The sequence below is a fragment of the Mustela lutreola genome, chromosome 7 (assembly GCF_030435805.1).
Source record: "Mustela lutreola isolate mMusLut2 chromosome 7, mMusLut2.pri, whole genome shotgun sequence".
NCBI lineage: Eukaryota > Metazoa > Chordata > Mammalia > Carnivora > Mustelidae > Mustela > Mustela lutreola.
The window spans coordinates 42,152,738-42,169,783 of NC_081296.1; the positions used below are offsets into that span (position 1 = coordinate 42,152,738).

General features: G+C 35.7%; 1 protein-coding gene across 1 annotated transcript in view; it reads left to right on the forward strand.

The window, feature by feature from the left end:
• The window catches only part of UNC13C (unc-13 homolog C), a 574,360-nt gene that overhangs the window by 355,005 nt on the left and 202,309 nt on the right, over window positions 1–17,046 (forward strand). Inside the window, exon 17 of the mRNA XM_059180554.1 lies at window positions 9,310–9,443. Coding sequence (XP_059036537.1) covers window positions 9,310–9,443 — 134 coding nt within the window. The remainder of the gene's footprint in view (window positions 1–9,309; window positions 9,444–17,046) is intronic.

Consider the following 17,046-nt stretch of genomic DNA (forward strand, 5'->3'; position numbering starts at 1 on the left):
AACCCAGGTGCCCCTGGTTGGTTCTTTTCCACATGGACCTCTCCACAGGACTACTTGGGCAATTTCAGTTTAGTGGCTGGATTTTAAGAGAGATGGTCCAAGGTCCAAGAGACAGGACTTGGGAATAGCCAGTTTCTTAAAACCTCAGCCTGAAAACTGACATAGGTCACGTCTGTCATATTCTGTTGGTGAAAGTCACCCATATTCAAGGAAAGGAAATAGAAACATACATTTTAATGGAAAGATTATCAAAGAATTTAATCTTATTTAATCTTCCACAGTAATGTAGATGTGCACTCAAGGAAAAGGGAAAACTGATTTGGGGAACAGCTATCCACTTTCTGCCACAATTAATTCCAGCCATTTAAAATAGTATCTATGTAACATCTGAGAGGCTCAGTTGGTTAAGCATTGGGCTCTTGATTTCGGCTCAGGTCATGATCTCAGGCTCCTGATATCAAGCCCTGCATCAGGCCTCATGCTCAGCAGGGAGTCTGCTTGAAGATTTCTCTCCCCCTGCCCCTCTCCCCAACTCAGGTATGCGTATTCACCTTTTCTCTCTCAAATAAATCATTTAAAAAATTAAAGCTTAAAATAAAAAATGATTAAAATCAAACAGTACCCATATGTTCAGGGGTATGAAGTTATAGTTAGGGAAGACAAATTAAGTTCTAAATATCTGCTGTACACTGTAGTACCAACAATTAACAACACAGTGTACATTTAAAAATTCATTGAGAGTAGATCTCATGTTAAGCATCTTGTCATAAGTGGGGCAAGGGAAAAAAGCAAAGAGATATAAGGGCATTGGGGGGGAGGTGACAGATAGGTTTATTACCTTGTTTTGGTGATGGTATCATGGATGTATGCATATGTCCAAACTTATCAAACAGTATACATCAAACATATGCAGTTTTTGTCTATTAATTATACCTCAATAAAACTGTTAAAAATAGTAACCATATACTTTTAAATCAACATATCAAGGGCATAAAACTTAGGGGTTATGTTTTCTTCTCTGTAAATTTAATTACAGGTATAATCGTAGAAAATATATTAAAAAGAGACTCAGCATGTGGTCAGTTTTTAGGTACAATGTAGACAAGGGACTTCCTATATGCCTCATAATACTTAACATCTGGGAGTTAAAATATTTGGAGAGATCTGATATTTAGGAAGTTTTTCTTTACACTATACTAAAATCTTCTGTATTGAAAATTTTATTCATAGATAACTAGTTTTCTTCTTGACCACACAAGACAGATCTAATTTATCTTTTATTCTCTTCCTATATGACAGTCTATCATGTATTTGAAGTCCACTATCATGCTACTCCTGAGTTTGGTCTAAGCGCTGCTAGTTCTTTTAAAGGTGTAGTATCTTCAATGGAAAATAAATGCCAGCTACCTGTGACCGGTTGCGTTTTTCCTTTTGGATGTAAGTTTAATTTATATAAAGAGAAAAGGACAAAAACTATTAGTTTACCCACTGGAATCATTTTATATTTAAGGTCTGCTCTTTTGCATCTCTCTTGGGATTCAGATAAGAGAATTATCCGTTAGGTAGACCATATATCATATGCCATTAAATTAATTAAAGGCAAGTATTCACCTGTTACATTAATAAATGTCCTCTTATTGAAGATTTTCTGTTGTGCCCGAGTTTTCGCGTCTGAGAGACCACCAAGGAGCCAAGCACGACGCAATCACACAAGGGTTTATTTGGCAAGCTTAAGCTTGGGCCCAAGTATACCCGACACAGTGGAGTAGGAACTTGGACCTTGAGCCAGATTACAGTCAGAGTTTTTAAAAGCAGAGTAGGGGTGGACTCAGTGGTGGGTGAGGACAAAGGGGGTGTTCAGAAGGGCTATCAGGGTCAAGAAGACTGTCAGGATATTGAAGGCCTGGTTACTATCAAGCCAAGGCCGTTTTCCCCTTTAATGAGGCACTAGGATAAAGACAATTGGGAGTTTCCTGGTGGAATGTCACATTCTTGTATCAAGCGTCCTTGTTAGTGAGATTTGGGTTTAGATGAAATTTAACTTTATTTACTTTTCCTTCTACCTCAGCCTCCTTCAGTTTTGTTTATGGAAAGGATGGTGACATTAGGGCTTAAGGAACTGTTATTTGTCTCTGGAAATTGGGCTAGACTCAAGGTGGGTACAGCCTTGTTTTTCTTGGCCTCCACATTTCTACCAATATACTTGCTCAAATTATCAGAAACAGGATTGGCTATATAATAATCCTATTTTAATAGAAGAAATTTGAAGTTGAAAAATGAAATCCTGTTCCAAATTGTACACATTCTTGTTAAGCTGAGAACAAAATACAAGTTTCTGATTTTATGTTCAATTATTACTTTTTCAATTATACCATGCTGTTAAGTAATTTGTATATTTAAATCTAAATTCAGAGTTATGACACTTTATGGTTGTGTATAGATAGCTTACCCAGGTACAGTCCATTCAAAATCAAGGAACCATTAAATGCTGTTAAAAGCCACTGAGAGTAAATACCCAGTAGTGAAAAAAAAAAAGCCACTGAGAATGTCCAAACACTTTGAAATGCAGTTTTGGCAATTTAAATGTCAAGATACATTGGATTTACTGAAGCTGAAAGGACCTAGTAAATATTTTGCTAGAGTAAAAGTGAATTATTCTAATATATGCATTTTTTTCTAACTCGATTTGCATAGTTTTAATTTTCAGTAATTAGTCCTATTTAAGGCCACTAGTTGCTCAATTTTTATTCTCAGTTAGCAACATCTATTAAGTTATTTGAGTAGAACAGTAATTTCCCAATGACTATTAATTTAAAAAAGTAATGTTTTACAGAGGGATCTAGCATAGGAGTTTATCAGTGCTTGGCCATATAAATATCCAGAAAGCTATTCCATTTCCTCTTAAAATTAGGGAACTGCATGTAGTTGGAAATTTCTCAGATGTAAAGTGAAACAAGCCTTTTGTTATACTGACAAAATGCAAATTCCAGCAAATTTATGACAGATACTAGTTTTTAGGAGGAACAATAGCACTCTTCTTCCTTAAAAAACAAACAAAAACCTTCTTTTACCTGATTTAATTATAGTCTGACTCTTCTTGTGAACATGAGGATTTCAGAAGAGCAGAGCTGTATGTGTTAAGTCCAGATTCCCAAGCCATACCTCCATCTAAGCTGATTTTGTGTCTGCAACAGAGGCTTTAAAGTCAAATGTATTTCTCATAAGCAACCGGGTGATTCTGATGTACACCTATGGACCCAGACTTAGAAAAACACTGCTCAGTGGCTGCTTTGAATATAGTCTCAAATTTCACTCCTTAGTATATGTTCCTTTGAGATTCTCATTGTTGCAATACACATTGCCATAGGCACTTTTGCTATGAATTTTAAAACCCAGTTAAAGAACAGTACTTGCATTAAAGAACAATAGTGGAAAAAAAAACTTTTTTTAAAGATTTTATTTATTTATTTGACAGAGAGAAATCACAAGTAGGCAGAGAGGCAGGCAGAGAGAGAGAGGAGGAAGCAGGCTCCCCGCTGAGCAGAGAGCCTGATGCGGGACTCGATCCTAGGACCCTGAGATCATGACCTGAGCCGAAGGCAGCGGCTTAACCCACTGAGCCACCCAGGCGCCCCGGAAAAAAAACTTTTGAAGCAGGTAGATGAAAGGTCATGAACTTGTAAATGGTCTAAGTAAGTGGTGAGTGGAACTTTGCCAGAAGCAAAAAAGAAAAAAAAACAGTAGTAGGAAATGTTGATACCACCTTCAAAAGGATGTTCCATTTATTTATATATATATGGAGATTTAGGTCATCAATTAAATTTATTAATGTTCCCATTTACAGTGGCTCTCAAACTTTTTAATTAAGGGAGTTGTCATAAACTCTGTTAATCAGCCTTAATTTGTTCCTTTATGAGTTAGCAAACAAAATCCAACTCTGTTTTCTATTTAACCTGAATAATTTTTAACTTGAGGAGAATGGAAGGTAGAACAAAGGACATTCCCTTGAGAACATGAAATTTTCAAGGTCTGGGTGTTCTGACTTTTAGGACGTTATGTGACCTTAGATGGACCACTTTAAACTAGGTCAGCCTTTGTTTTCTCTTCTGTAGAACACAGGAATTACCATAATTATTTGTAGCCTTTTCAGCACTATAAGGTGATTACAGAACAAAGAAAAGAGGTATAGTGATGTGAGGGGCAGGGTGTCTATGAGCTCTTGGCCAAAGTTGAAAAGATGTGAGATAAAAAAAGATTTGCATTTCCTTGTGCCTTTGTGTTTCTCTTCTTCCTTCCTCTGGACCAAAATAAATATTTGTTCCAGCACTTCAACCACTCAAGTCAAACATTTAAATCTCTTTCTCTTTTCCTATTTTTACTATACCTCAGTAGCAAATCCAATGCCCTTGACTTCTAAATCCAGAAGAGCCATGATTATCCTGAGTAGTGACACTGTAAGTTCAGGGCCCCACTCTCAACAAAGCTCCCAACCTAACCGGCGGTGCCACCATGGGTTCCAGGGACACCGTGGGTCCAGTTCAGGGTCTCTGCCATTCCTTGTGGAGACTGTTTCAAATCTTTACTATTTATTCCTCCTCTTCTCTCAGGATAGAAATTCTTAGCTATTCTTTCTCACCATGAATAAGACTTACCTGCAAGACTATCTTCTGACTGGAAGAAGTCATGTTTTTCAGTTGTTTGAGGCTAGTTCTTCCACATACACTCTGGATCCTGTCTTTCCCATTTCAGCTCACTCCCCCACCTATATCTCTCATTCATAATATTGTATTATTTTCCTTATTCGTATTTTTCTCCAAGGTCTTTCCTCTGGTCATATATTCTCCCTCTCTCGGAGTAATCTTATTTACTCCATAATTTCAGCTACCACATACACCCTGGAATTCTTCTAGCTATGTCAGCAGTCTAGGATGTTACTTGAAAATCCAGACGTATCTACCCAGGGGCCTTCTGGGTAGTCCCACTTGATTTTCCCTCTCTCTCTTCCTTTTCACCACTTAGGCAATGAATTTGATCAGCGTCACTTAATAACCATTTCATAAATATTTTCATGAGTCTATCAGTTTTCCTCATTAACTATTTCATTAGTTTAATTTCAATTAAACTTCCTGCTACTGACAACTCATTTAAAACAAAATGTAATTAAACAAAATGTAACAAAATGTAATTAAACAGTTCCATGTTTGACATCTTCTACTGGTCTTCCTCAAGTAGGGTTTAAATGTTAATTCCTTGGGGCGCCTGGGTGGCTCAGTGGGTTAAGCCCCTGCCTTCGGCTCAGGTCATGGTCTCAGGGTCCTGAGAGTGAGCCCTGCATGGGGCTCCCTGATGCGCAGGGAGCCTTCTTCTCCACCCCCTACCCCTGCTCCGCCCACCTGCCTCTCTGCCTGCTTGTGATCTCTGTCAAATAAATAAAATCTTTAAAATATAAAATATAAAATAAATAAAATAAAATAATAAATAAATAAATAAATGGATAAATAAATGTTAATTCCTTGACCTGACACACAGGTCCTAAAGGATTTGACCATTGTAACTATCTTTGTAGTCTTTTGTTTCCCCAAGTAAGTTCAGGGGAAGGTCATTCTGAGAGAAGTTGTGCAAGAATGAGATATGGGGAAGAGGAGGGGGTGGAGGGTTTTGTCAAGTTCAAATACACTTGAGGAACTAATGCTCCATTTTTAGCTCTCAGAGTAGTAGTTTTCAAACTAGTCTGAGTTAGTAATACAAGCAATTCTAGGAACTTTATTATATATGCAAATTTTCAGGCCTCACCTTGGATCTGCTGAGTCAACAACTCTGGGGTGAGGACAGCCCGTCTGTGATTGAGCAAGCTTTTCTAACAGTGCTGCTGAATGCTAAAGTTGGAGAACCACCATCTTAGAGAATCACAGGGCACAGTAGCATGTTACTCCAAAAATCCAGAAAACATTGATTTAACTTTGTTTTAAGCAAGCATTTTCTCACTTGCTTTGAGCATGGTCTATGTGTGTGTGTGTATAAATAATGCTGATATCCACTAGAACCAATGATAGAGAAAGACAGTCTGTCAAAAGGCTAATATCCTTGTATCCTAACATTGCTAGTAATTCTGCAATTATGTATCTGTCATGTACTTGTGCATTTCAGTATCACCTTACTTTACTAAATATCTTCCCCCAACCCTTGTGTAGCCAACTCCTTAGAGGAGGGGTTTCAAAATTATATATTTATTAAGCAAATACATGGAATGCCCCATATTTTATAACCAATTTGATATGTTGTGTAAGTCCCACATTAACATGAAGATGGTATCTATTATTTTGATACTTTTTTCCTCACATGTAATAGTTCTTTCTATATGGAAATCTATCTTCATATTTTCTCATTTGACATATTATAGTGTATATCTTTTCAGCCTGTCTGGTAAAGCTTTTCTGTATTGAAATATCCTTTATAAACATGACCATTAGAAACTTTCTTTAACTGATTCTATACTCTGGCAACTTTTCCACATCATGAATTTTCTTCTCTTATACTCTCACAGCTTTTCTCATCCCTTTTACTTAATAGTCTATTAAGAAAATAAGGTTTAGTCACTGTAATTCTAATAGTCATAATCAAAATCAATCTACTAAGTTATAGTTTTACGAACTAACTATATTTCCCATTTTTTCCCTTGGCATTAATGGGTTTATCATTATTTATTATATGGAGTATATATAAGATACATTTTTCTTATGATAAATATTAATTTTCAAGGGTTTCAGTAAATATTAATGCACTTATTACTAGCTTCCTAAATTTCTGTTACCATTGTCTTATTTTTTCTGACCATAAGATCAAATGCCATGATAGACCTCTAGGATATTAATAAAGTATTGCTTAGGAAAAAATTAATCTTTAAGAAATCTGGTAAATATTTCAACATACAGGATTGCATCCCATCCTTTTAAACATGCAGGCTGTTAAAGTACACTATTAAATTAGGGATAGCTTGATTTATTTTAATGTTATGGGATATGTAAAAACTTAATGATTCAACATCCAGATTGGTTTATTCTGGGGCAACATACAGAATTTGATGAAAAAATGGTACCATCTATAATACTCTAAAGTCATAAAAAGTATAATGAGAGTAGGATTTGTGACAGCTAAGTCATTTTGAAATTAATACATATTCAACTACTTTATTGTCTCCTTCTTTCTTTATTACTCTTTGAAGAATTACAATAAGTAATTGTGATGTTAGACATGTCATCTAGAGTCATTTGCTTTCATTTAATCATATTACTTGAAATAACCTAGACATATAGTTTGGCTGTATACATATCAGGACGATTAATGACAGTATTAATCAAGGTCAGATGCCTTTGTGAAACAAATGCTATGGCCATCAGAACTAATTTTATTTACAACCTTTATAATCTACCAGGTTCCCTTGATTTTTAAATTCATAGAGGAGGAACTCTATTGAACTTAATCTAATGAGTAAATAATTACATTATTGTGATAATAATAAAATCTTATTCATCAAAGAAAGATAAATTTAAAAAGAAACTATAACTTGGAAGTAGGCAAAGCTGAATATTTGCAAGCCTGTATTGCTGCCTAATTTTCTTCTTGAAGATCTTCCAATGTGCCTTGATGTACCTTAGGAATTGAAAGAGGAAGCCTGCCAAGAAGTTTCAAGTGGTTCTCCAGGACCACAGATACAAGGTTCATAAAAACCTTTTGAGAGTACTTATAGTTCATTCTGGCAATCTGAAGTAATTTGTGCCAGTCACTGATTTTTGGACTAATGTAGCTCTCCAACATTTAATATCTGTTGCATTTTGAGCATAAAGGTAAGTCAGCAGCACTTAGAAGCACCTTAGGAAAATACATGTCCCTAAAGATAAATTGTATTTTCCTAAAGGTACATTATAGTGTATGGAGGTCTTTACTAGTAAGTGGATTCAACATATCTTAGCTTAAGTGAGAAGAGTAATGTGGTGCTGACTCACTCAGGTCGGGTTACGTGTCTTAGGCAGCCATTCAGCAGAGAACAGCTGATCTTTGGATGAAACATAATTGGAAATGGCAATAATTTGGGCCCCAAAAATCTAATCCACCTTTTCTACCAGAGAACCCATGAATTTCCTGAGCCACAAATTGAAGTTTTCAGATATCCTGGACCTATAAGCTTGTAAATCATTTGGCAAAAATAATTACAGAGGGGGGAGCCACATGCTTCCTACTTATTTGTATACTTGAGTGAAAATTGGCTCTGCCTTTATCTTTTTTGCCTCATTATTTAAGTAAGTAGATGTAAATGTAAATGTAAGTAATGTAATTTTTTTAAAGATTTTATTTATTTATTTGACAGACACAGAGAGAGAGAGATCACAAGTAGGCAGAGAGGCAGGCAGAGAGAGAGAGGAGGAAACAGAGAGCCCAATGCAGGACTCGATCCCAGGACCCTGGGATCAGGACCTGAGCCGAAGGCAGAGGCTTTAACCCACTGAGCCACCCGGGCGCCCCAAGTAATGTAATTTTAAGTAAGTTGTAAGTAATGTAAGTAAATGTAAAAGAAGTTCTCTAAGAAGATTACCCACCAAAGAAAACAATTGTATGTGTTGAGTATGATGTTGATATGTGAAACATACAAGATTGTTACTGTACTCTGTTCATCTCATTATAAACTTAGATCATCCAGCGTAACACTCTGAGAGGTGAGAGCTGGAGAATTCAGTAAGCATGATAAATCAAGGATTCAAATATGATTTAAATATGCACACACACACAAGAAAGATACATAACTTTTAGTTGACGAGGCACATTTGTGGGTGGAAGTAGAGTGGTCCATGCCATTCAGAGAACACTTATATACTGTAGAATTTAATGGTACTGGCTTTGTAACCAGGCAGCCCTGAGTTATGCACACTTACCACCAATGTGACTGTGGACAAAATATTTAGAAAGGATATATTATACACACACACACACACACACACACACACCCCTTTGTACACACAAAATTCAAACTCTCTCCTTGGAAGAAGCCACTTTAAAGGGATGATTTTTACAATAATAATGAACTGCAATTTAGAAAGTACAACCTCCAATTCAAAACTAAAGATGTAGAAATGCAAGCCTGGCCTGGCTGTTGTGACTGTATCCTATGGGAAACCTGAATTTAATAGTTTTGGCTCACATAACCTAAGAATTTGTCCAGAGCCACTTTTTCTCTAATCCTTCCATTTGACAGTGACAAACTAAAGTCATATCATTTACTCTTTTCTTTTACATGTTGTGTGACCTTGTGAGCAGAGTAAGAAACAGGACATTCCTCGGGAAGATCAAGGACCGACCACCAAGAATTTGGATTTTTGGCCCCAGCTGATTACACTGATGGTCACTATTATTGATGAGGATAAAACTGCGTACACACCTGTCCTAAATCAGTAAGTACCTTGTCTTGGAAATGAATGGATTTAATTTCTCTGAAGTTATGAAAACATAAAATATGGGAAGATGGTTTGTATTCATGATTTATACTCTCATTGGAAAATTTTGTTTTCCAAAATTGTTTTCCAAAATTAAGCTATATAAAGCAGGATATTTGTATGTTTAGCAGTAAATATCAATTTGGTGATATGATGAGTTTTTAGTTCAAGCCCCATCGAGTGAGATTCTTTGGATATAGAGACAAAGAGTTCCCAAAATTTATTTTTATTTGATGTAGAAAAGTTTCTTCATTTGTTCCCTTCTTAATTACCTCCTTGTCTCAAAAAGAACAGCAACAACAACAAAACCCACAAAACTATCCCATCGCACTTCCCCTAAAGCTAAAATGTTGAAAAGTTGGTAGTAAACATATTTCATTGTGACTTTGTAATAATAAAGATTTGTCAAAAGAACACCTGCTTTCAAAGTCGTTCTGTCCCATGGATGTATTACAGTGTGTAACAGAATAAGTCCATTTTCTCAAGTAACAGTGTTAAGCCTATGCCTCCCTGCATAGAATTTGCAAATTATGAGCAGAGAGACAAGCAGATGACTTGAAATTCATGGTCATTGTAGAATAACAGATTCTAGAAGAGTCTAAAATTATTAATTTATCAAAATGTCACTTGCTATGAGAACTTGGACAAATTATCTAATTACCGTGAGTCTCAGTTTCCTCATATATTATTAGATAATATCGAAGTTCCAGTCCTAAACAGGCAACCTCAGTATTGCCTGTTTAGGATTTATCGTATTGCCTACATGTCGATGGCTATATAGCAAAAGCAAAATAACAGCTCAGTCTACAAAACTAGGCACTTGCAATGTGATTAATGGAGAGGATGTCCTGACTTACTGGTAAGACCTGAAATGCTCTGGGCAGCAAGGATAGCAATAGACAAACCATGAAGTAGAACATGAAATAGATTCAGACTTATTATAGAGAACTTGTTTTATTGTTTCTCTATAATGGTCAAGGCAGTGTCAAAAAGCTTGTGTTGAATTCAACTGAAATTTCAGGTACAGAAGGAATAAATTTAAGTGTCCCAATTTTCCTCCTTTGCTTGTTCCATAACTGTCGATTTTCACCTGCCCCCAGTTCCTAACTGTGAAGAAACTGATCCTTTTTGATATGCAACCATGATAACGTCATTAGTTTGCCTTTATATGTTCTTCTCCCTTGCCCTGTTAAACTCACCTTTTCTGCCTAAAGACCAGAGTACCTACCTCTCTGACCCTCTATAGAGACTGTGGTTTTACTTTCTTCTGATAGGTTAGGACTGTATCTTCTCTTTTCTTTTTTATTTTTTTAAAGTATTTAATGTATGTATGTATGTATGTAGAGGGGGAGAGAAGGAGCATGAATATGGGGAGGGGCAGTAGGAGAGGGAGAGAAAATCTCAAGCAGACTCTGTGCTGAGTGTGCAGAGCCGCACGGGCGGGCACAATCCTATGACCCTGAGATCACAAACGGAGCTGAAGTTAAGACTTGGATGCTTAACTGACTGAGCCACCCAGGTGCCTTTCTCTTTTAATATATGACATGTCATCCACTCATCTTGGGCAGCTTTATGGAACAGATATGTTTTCTCCTTCATCCTTTGGACCTTCTTTGAGACAGGGTAGATTTCCTGAAGATAGGGAGATCAATACATGTTTTATGCCCTTGATCTGGTATAGGCCATTTGGTAAAATCACTCTTGAATGAAAATAGCGATCTTCTCAGAAATGCTAATTAAAAGTTACGTGAAAAAGATTTTCCTTCTAATCAGGGAAATTCTTTACATTTACCAAATACTAGAAATCCAGGTATGACTAGTAAAAGATATATCATAAAATCATGGAATCAAAGTTTCCCAGAATTATTTTTAATCATATACTATGAAATATATACAAAGATTTTATTTGACTTTTTGGAACTATATAAAAAGAAGTGGAGGAAATACATTCAGTTATGGCAAAAATTCAAATTATGACCTAAGTTAAGTCTACTAAGTATAAAAAGAGGTAATGAGACAAGAAAGAGATATCTTTGTTTTGCTTTTTATTTTTGTTTTTAATTTAATGTCAGTGTTTAGAGTCACTTTTTTTTCCTGTGAGCACCTAGCCCTAAAAAAACTTGAATGCCTTCCTGGTATTTGGAATCTATGTTTCATGATCTTATTTGCTCAGATTCTGAGGCTATTTTAAAGACTTATTCAAATTTTATGACAATTTATAATAATTATAGAATGGACACTTGAGAAAAGAGTTTTGTTTTGCTTTTTTAATATTAGTATATATCCAGGCATTTATATTGGTTGAATGAATAAAGAAATTAAAGTAAAGCTTATATGTAGTTAACATCTCTTCTTTCTGTTCCTACTTCATTATTAATAGGTATATAAACAATGAATCTTAGAACACTGAAAAAAAGTTACCAAAAAAAGAAAAAAATAGGTACAATAGAGTATTTGAGCAATATTTATTCACATTTTCAAAATTTATTAAGGAGCTTTCTAGATGCTCATAAAAATTTCACTATTTTATTAAAATTGAAAACCATTAATCATTTTCAGATAGTAAGGTGTGGTTCTCCCTCTCCCTTGTTAACATTTATTGAAGTATAATTCAATACAGTAAAATAGCACATTTGAATTATATAATTTGACTAGTTTTGGCATATATATCTAGTCACAAAACTCTCACCACAATCAAGATAATTAATATATTTGTCTCCCTAATAAGTTTCCATGTGCCTTTTGTACTCACTCCAAGCAACCACTAGACTGACTTCTGATACTATAAATTAGTTTAGAAATTTTACCCTTTTATGTAAAAGAATCATATGTACATTTTTTGGGTCTACTTCTTTCCCTCGTCACAACTATTTTGAGATTCAAACAGGTTGTTTTGTGTAGCAATACTTTGTATTATTTAATTTTTTATACTTTTTATTTCTGAGTAATATTCCACTATAAGATATACCCCCAAATGTTCCTCCATTCCTCTTTTAGGATTAGGGTAAAAAATTGTTGTTTTTTTGCCCCCAGGTTAGGTTGCTATGAATATTTGTTTACAAGTTTCTGCATAGACATATTCTTTCTTTTCTTTTGGGTCACATGGTAGGTACATGATTTGTATTCTTAAAATAGCTGAACTTCTTTCCAAAGTGGTTGTACATTGCCAAAACTCAATATGGTTAGGATTTTTTTTAGTCATTCAGATAGGTGTATAGTGGCATCTTACTTTTTATTTATTTAAAAAAAATTTTTTTAAAAGATTTTATTTATTTATTTGACAGAGAGAGATTACAAGTAGGCAGAGAGGCAGGCAGAGAGAGAGGAAGGGAAGCAGGCTCCCTGCTGAGCAGAGAGCCCGATGTGGGACTCGATCCTGGGACCCTGAGATCATGACCTGAGCCAAAGGCAGTGGCTTAACCCACTGAGCCACCCAGGCGCCCCTTACTCTGGTTTTAATTTGCATTTTCCTAAATACTGATATTGACCATCATTTCATAGTTTATTGCAATCTATATATCTTTGATGAAGTATCTGTTCAAAAGCTTTTTACCATTTCCAAATTGGGTGTTTATCATTTTATTATTGAGTTATAATTGTTCTTTATATACACCAAATAAGAGTCTGTTGTCAGATAAAATGTTGCATTGTTTTCTCCTAATTTGTGACTTTTTTCCGTTGTCTTACTAGTATCTTTTGAAGAACTTTTTAAAATTTTTGATGGAGTAGTCCAATTTATTAATTTATAATTTGAGCTTTTTGTGTCCTATTTAAGAAATCTTTGCAACACCCACAAAACAACTTTTAATATCACAGTTTTCTTCTAGATGTCTTACATTGAGATCTATGATTCATTTCAAGTTATATTTTTGTACGTGGTATAATATAGATTTTAAGATTCTTCGGGATTTTCTTTTTCATGCTTATCTTTTTAATTCCACTTGTTAGAAGAATTATCCTTTCTCCATTGAATTAATTTGGCAACTTTGTCAAAAATCAGTTGGCTATACTTGTGAGAGTAACTCTGTATTCTTTGTTCCATTGATTTATTGATCCATATGTCTATCAGTTTAGTGATGAGGAAATTCTTCGGCTTTTGTTTACCTGGAAAAATTCTTTACCTCTTTTAATTCTGAAGGACAATTTTGCCAGCTAGAGTATTCTTGGTTGGCAGTTATTGTTTTTCCTTTCAGCCTTTTGAATATATCATCTCATTCTCTCCTGGTCTGCAGTTTCCTCTGAAAGTCCACTGATCACCTATGGAAATCTCCTGTGAATAGCAAGTCGTTTTCCTCTTCCTGCTTTTAAGATTCTCTCTTTGCCTTCTATTTTTTCTCTTTGTTGAAGTTCTCACTTTGTTCATGCATTGATCTCATGACCTCAGTGAGCATCTTTACAACCATTATTTTGAGATCTCAATTGGGTAAATCACTTACCTCCGTTTCACTAAAATCAGTTTCTGGTGATGTAACTTGGTTTTTGTTTGTTTGTTACATAGTCCCCTGTTTCTTCATTTTCCTTGACTGTTTTGGTTTCTGCACTTTAGAAAAAACAGCCACCTCTCCCAGTCTTGACAGTGGGTCTCATCAGTCACCCCAGCCTGAGTTCCAGGTTGTCTCTCAAGCATTTATGATTATCCAGGCCACAGGGTTTTTTGTTTTGTTTTGTTTTGTTTTGTTTTGTTTTGTTTTAGTCTCCCATAGTTGAGCATTTGTCAAGACTTGTCAGTGCCCCCAAAGGGGGATGGGGATAGCAGTCAGCATGTAGATGCAGGCTAATTCGAAGCCAGACCCTGAGGCAACCACTGGAAAAATATGTAGTTAAGCCCCTTCCAGGGAGAAACTTGGAAAATGGACATTTTTGCGTATTCCTTCTGCACTGGGCCCTGGGGGGGGGGGGGGGATTCTCCTATATGTGTTGAAAAGCTGCTGCTTTGTTTGCTATAGTCCTGTGGGACTCGTGAATGCAAGACCCACTGACTTTCAGATGTAGGTGATGTGGGGTCCCATCCCTTAGAAGCCATAAGTTGGGGCACCAAATGTGCAGACAACCTCCTTTCAGGGAGGTACTTGTAATTTGGTTTTGTTGTTGGAGCAATCCAGAGGGATACTGTCTGTAATTTCTTTTAGCTTCCTTCAAAAGATACATATAGTAAAGTTTCAGTTTTTCTCTCTGAATTATATAGATCAGGACCAATGCGTTGAGTAGGAAACGGACCAGTTTTCAAAGATCTATTTGATATGCAATGATAAAGTATGCTGCTTTTATGTTCTCAAGGTGTGGGATGAACCAGAGCATTATGTCCAAATCATTAAAAAACAAAACAAAACAAAAACAAACAAACAAAAAACCAGAATATTTTATTTGTTGCTTGAGGAGATTGGATTTAAGATACTTTAAACAGGGACCTCTATCTTGTTCTTTCTATTTTGGAGCTAATGCTGTTCAAAGTATTAAAAGCTGTTGATTTGTTTAAACTGTGGCTTCCATTTGCAACAATGTGAATGAACCTTGTGGGTATTATGCTAAGTGAAGTAAGGCAGACTAAGGAAAACAAATAACATTCAATTCCAAGCATAAGAAGAATCTAAAAAAAAAAAAGAAGAAGAAACAAAAAGCAGAGTCAGATATAAATACAGAGAATAAACTGGTGTTTGCTGGATAGGAGGGTGATGGAAATGGGCAAAATTGCTGAAGAGAGCAGGAAGCATAAGCTTCTAGTTTCAGATGAAAAAGTCATGGGAATAAAAGACACAGCAAAGAGAATATAGTCAACAATATTTTAATAGCATTGTATGGTGACAGGTGGTAGCTACACTTGTAAACATAGTATAACATATAGAGATGTTGAATCACTGTGTTGTATGCCTAAAATTACTGTAACATTGTGTGTTACATATAGTAATTATGTGTGTGTAACGTGTGTAAGTACAGTAAAAAATTAATTTTTTAAATTGTCTTTTTAGTGAAGTGACTTCTTTTTGTTTTAAGATGTTATTTATTTATTTATTGGTCCAACAGAGAGAGGGAGCATAAGCAGGGGAAATGGCAGGCAGAGGGAGAGGCAGGCTCGCTGCTGATCAAGGAGCCCGATGCCAGACTCAGTCCTGGGACCCTAGCATCATGACCTGAGCCAAAGGCAGCTGCTTAACTGACTGAGCCACCCAGGCATCCCTCAAAAACAAAACAAAACCAAAAAAAACCTGTAAACACTAAAATTTAAAATGTCTTACAAAACTGTTTATCATTCTAAAAAATAGAGCATCTGTATAATGCATCCTTATATCCATCACTCACATTCAACAATTACCAAGATTTTGTCATATTTTCCTCATATATACTTTGAGCTTTTTTTTCTTTGCTGAGTTTTCTTGAGCAAAACTCAGACATCGTATCATTTCATCCCTACATGCTTCATTATTCATGTCAAAAACTGATGACTATTTTGTTGCCTATCACAATTAATAACATCGCCGGTAATGCCATGGTATTGTGTTTTCTGTTCCACAGTTAAATACTGCTGTTTTTCCTTAAAAATGCCTTTTTATGTTTGTTTGTTTTTAAAGATTCTGTTCATTTACTTGACAGAGATCACAAGCAGGCAGAGAAGCAGGCAGAGAGGGGAGGAAGCAGGCTCCCTGCTGAGTCAGATGCAGGGCTCCACCCCAGGACCACGAGATCATGACTTGAGCCAAAGGCAGAGGCTTTAACCCACTGGGCCACCCAGGCGCCCCTTACATTTGTTTTAATCAGGATCCAAATAAGGCTCACATCCTACATTTGGCAACTATGTAGCCCAACTCTCTTATTCTATCTCCGGTCCCTTCCCTTTTCTTTTCTCCATGCCATGGACTTCTTATGGAGGCCATATTCATTGCCCTTTAGAATGTTGTGCTTTCTGGATCACTAATTTTTTGGACCTCTTTTTTATATTTAACTTGTTCCTCCATTTATGATACTCCCCAGATTTGAATATTAACGTTAGAAGCTCTTTCAGGTTCCTTTAGCGATCTTTTTCAAGATACTGAACAGATAATCCTGTGTACTTCCTACTCCTTCATGTCAAGGGTCACATTAAGTCTGACTGTTTCCCCTGTGGTGATGCTAAGATGAGTCTGTGCTTGCAGCCTGATCCCTGCACTCTAGAATTCTCTGTTGACTTCTCCTCTGATGCTTTTGATTATTTATAATCAGTTCAAAAACCATTTATTCCAATAGGGACTGCAAAATTGTGGTTCTGTAATATTTTTCCTTCAATATTTGTTAGTTAGAATTTTTTCTGTAATGAAGAGCTTCCCTTTATTGACTAGGCTTACTTACTTGATTACCCTGAAATAGAATAAGGACAGGAAAGATAGGGCAAATGCTTAATTTTTTTCTCTTAGCTGAAAGACTTTTATTCCATTTTTTATTTCCTGCTCTATTTACTTTTATCATTTTTCATTAACATTCTCATTTAAATTGAACAAATACATATTGAATACTCAATATATGTCAGGCACTAAGCAAAGTCGGAGACCCAAAGATTTAGTTGGAAAAGAGATATGTACAAAATTAAATA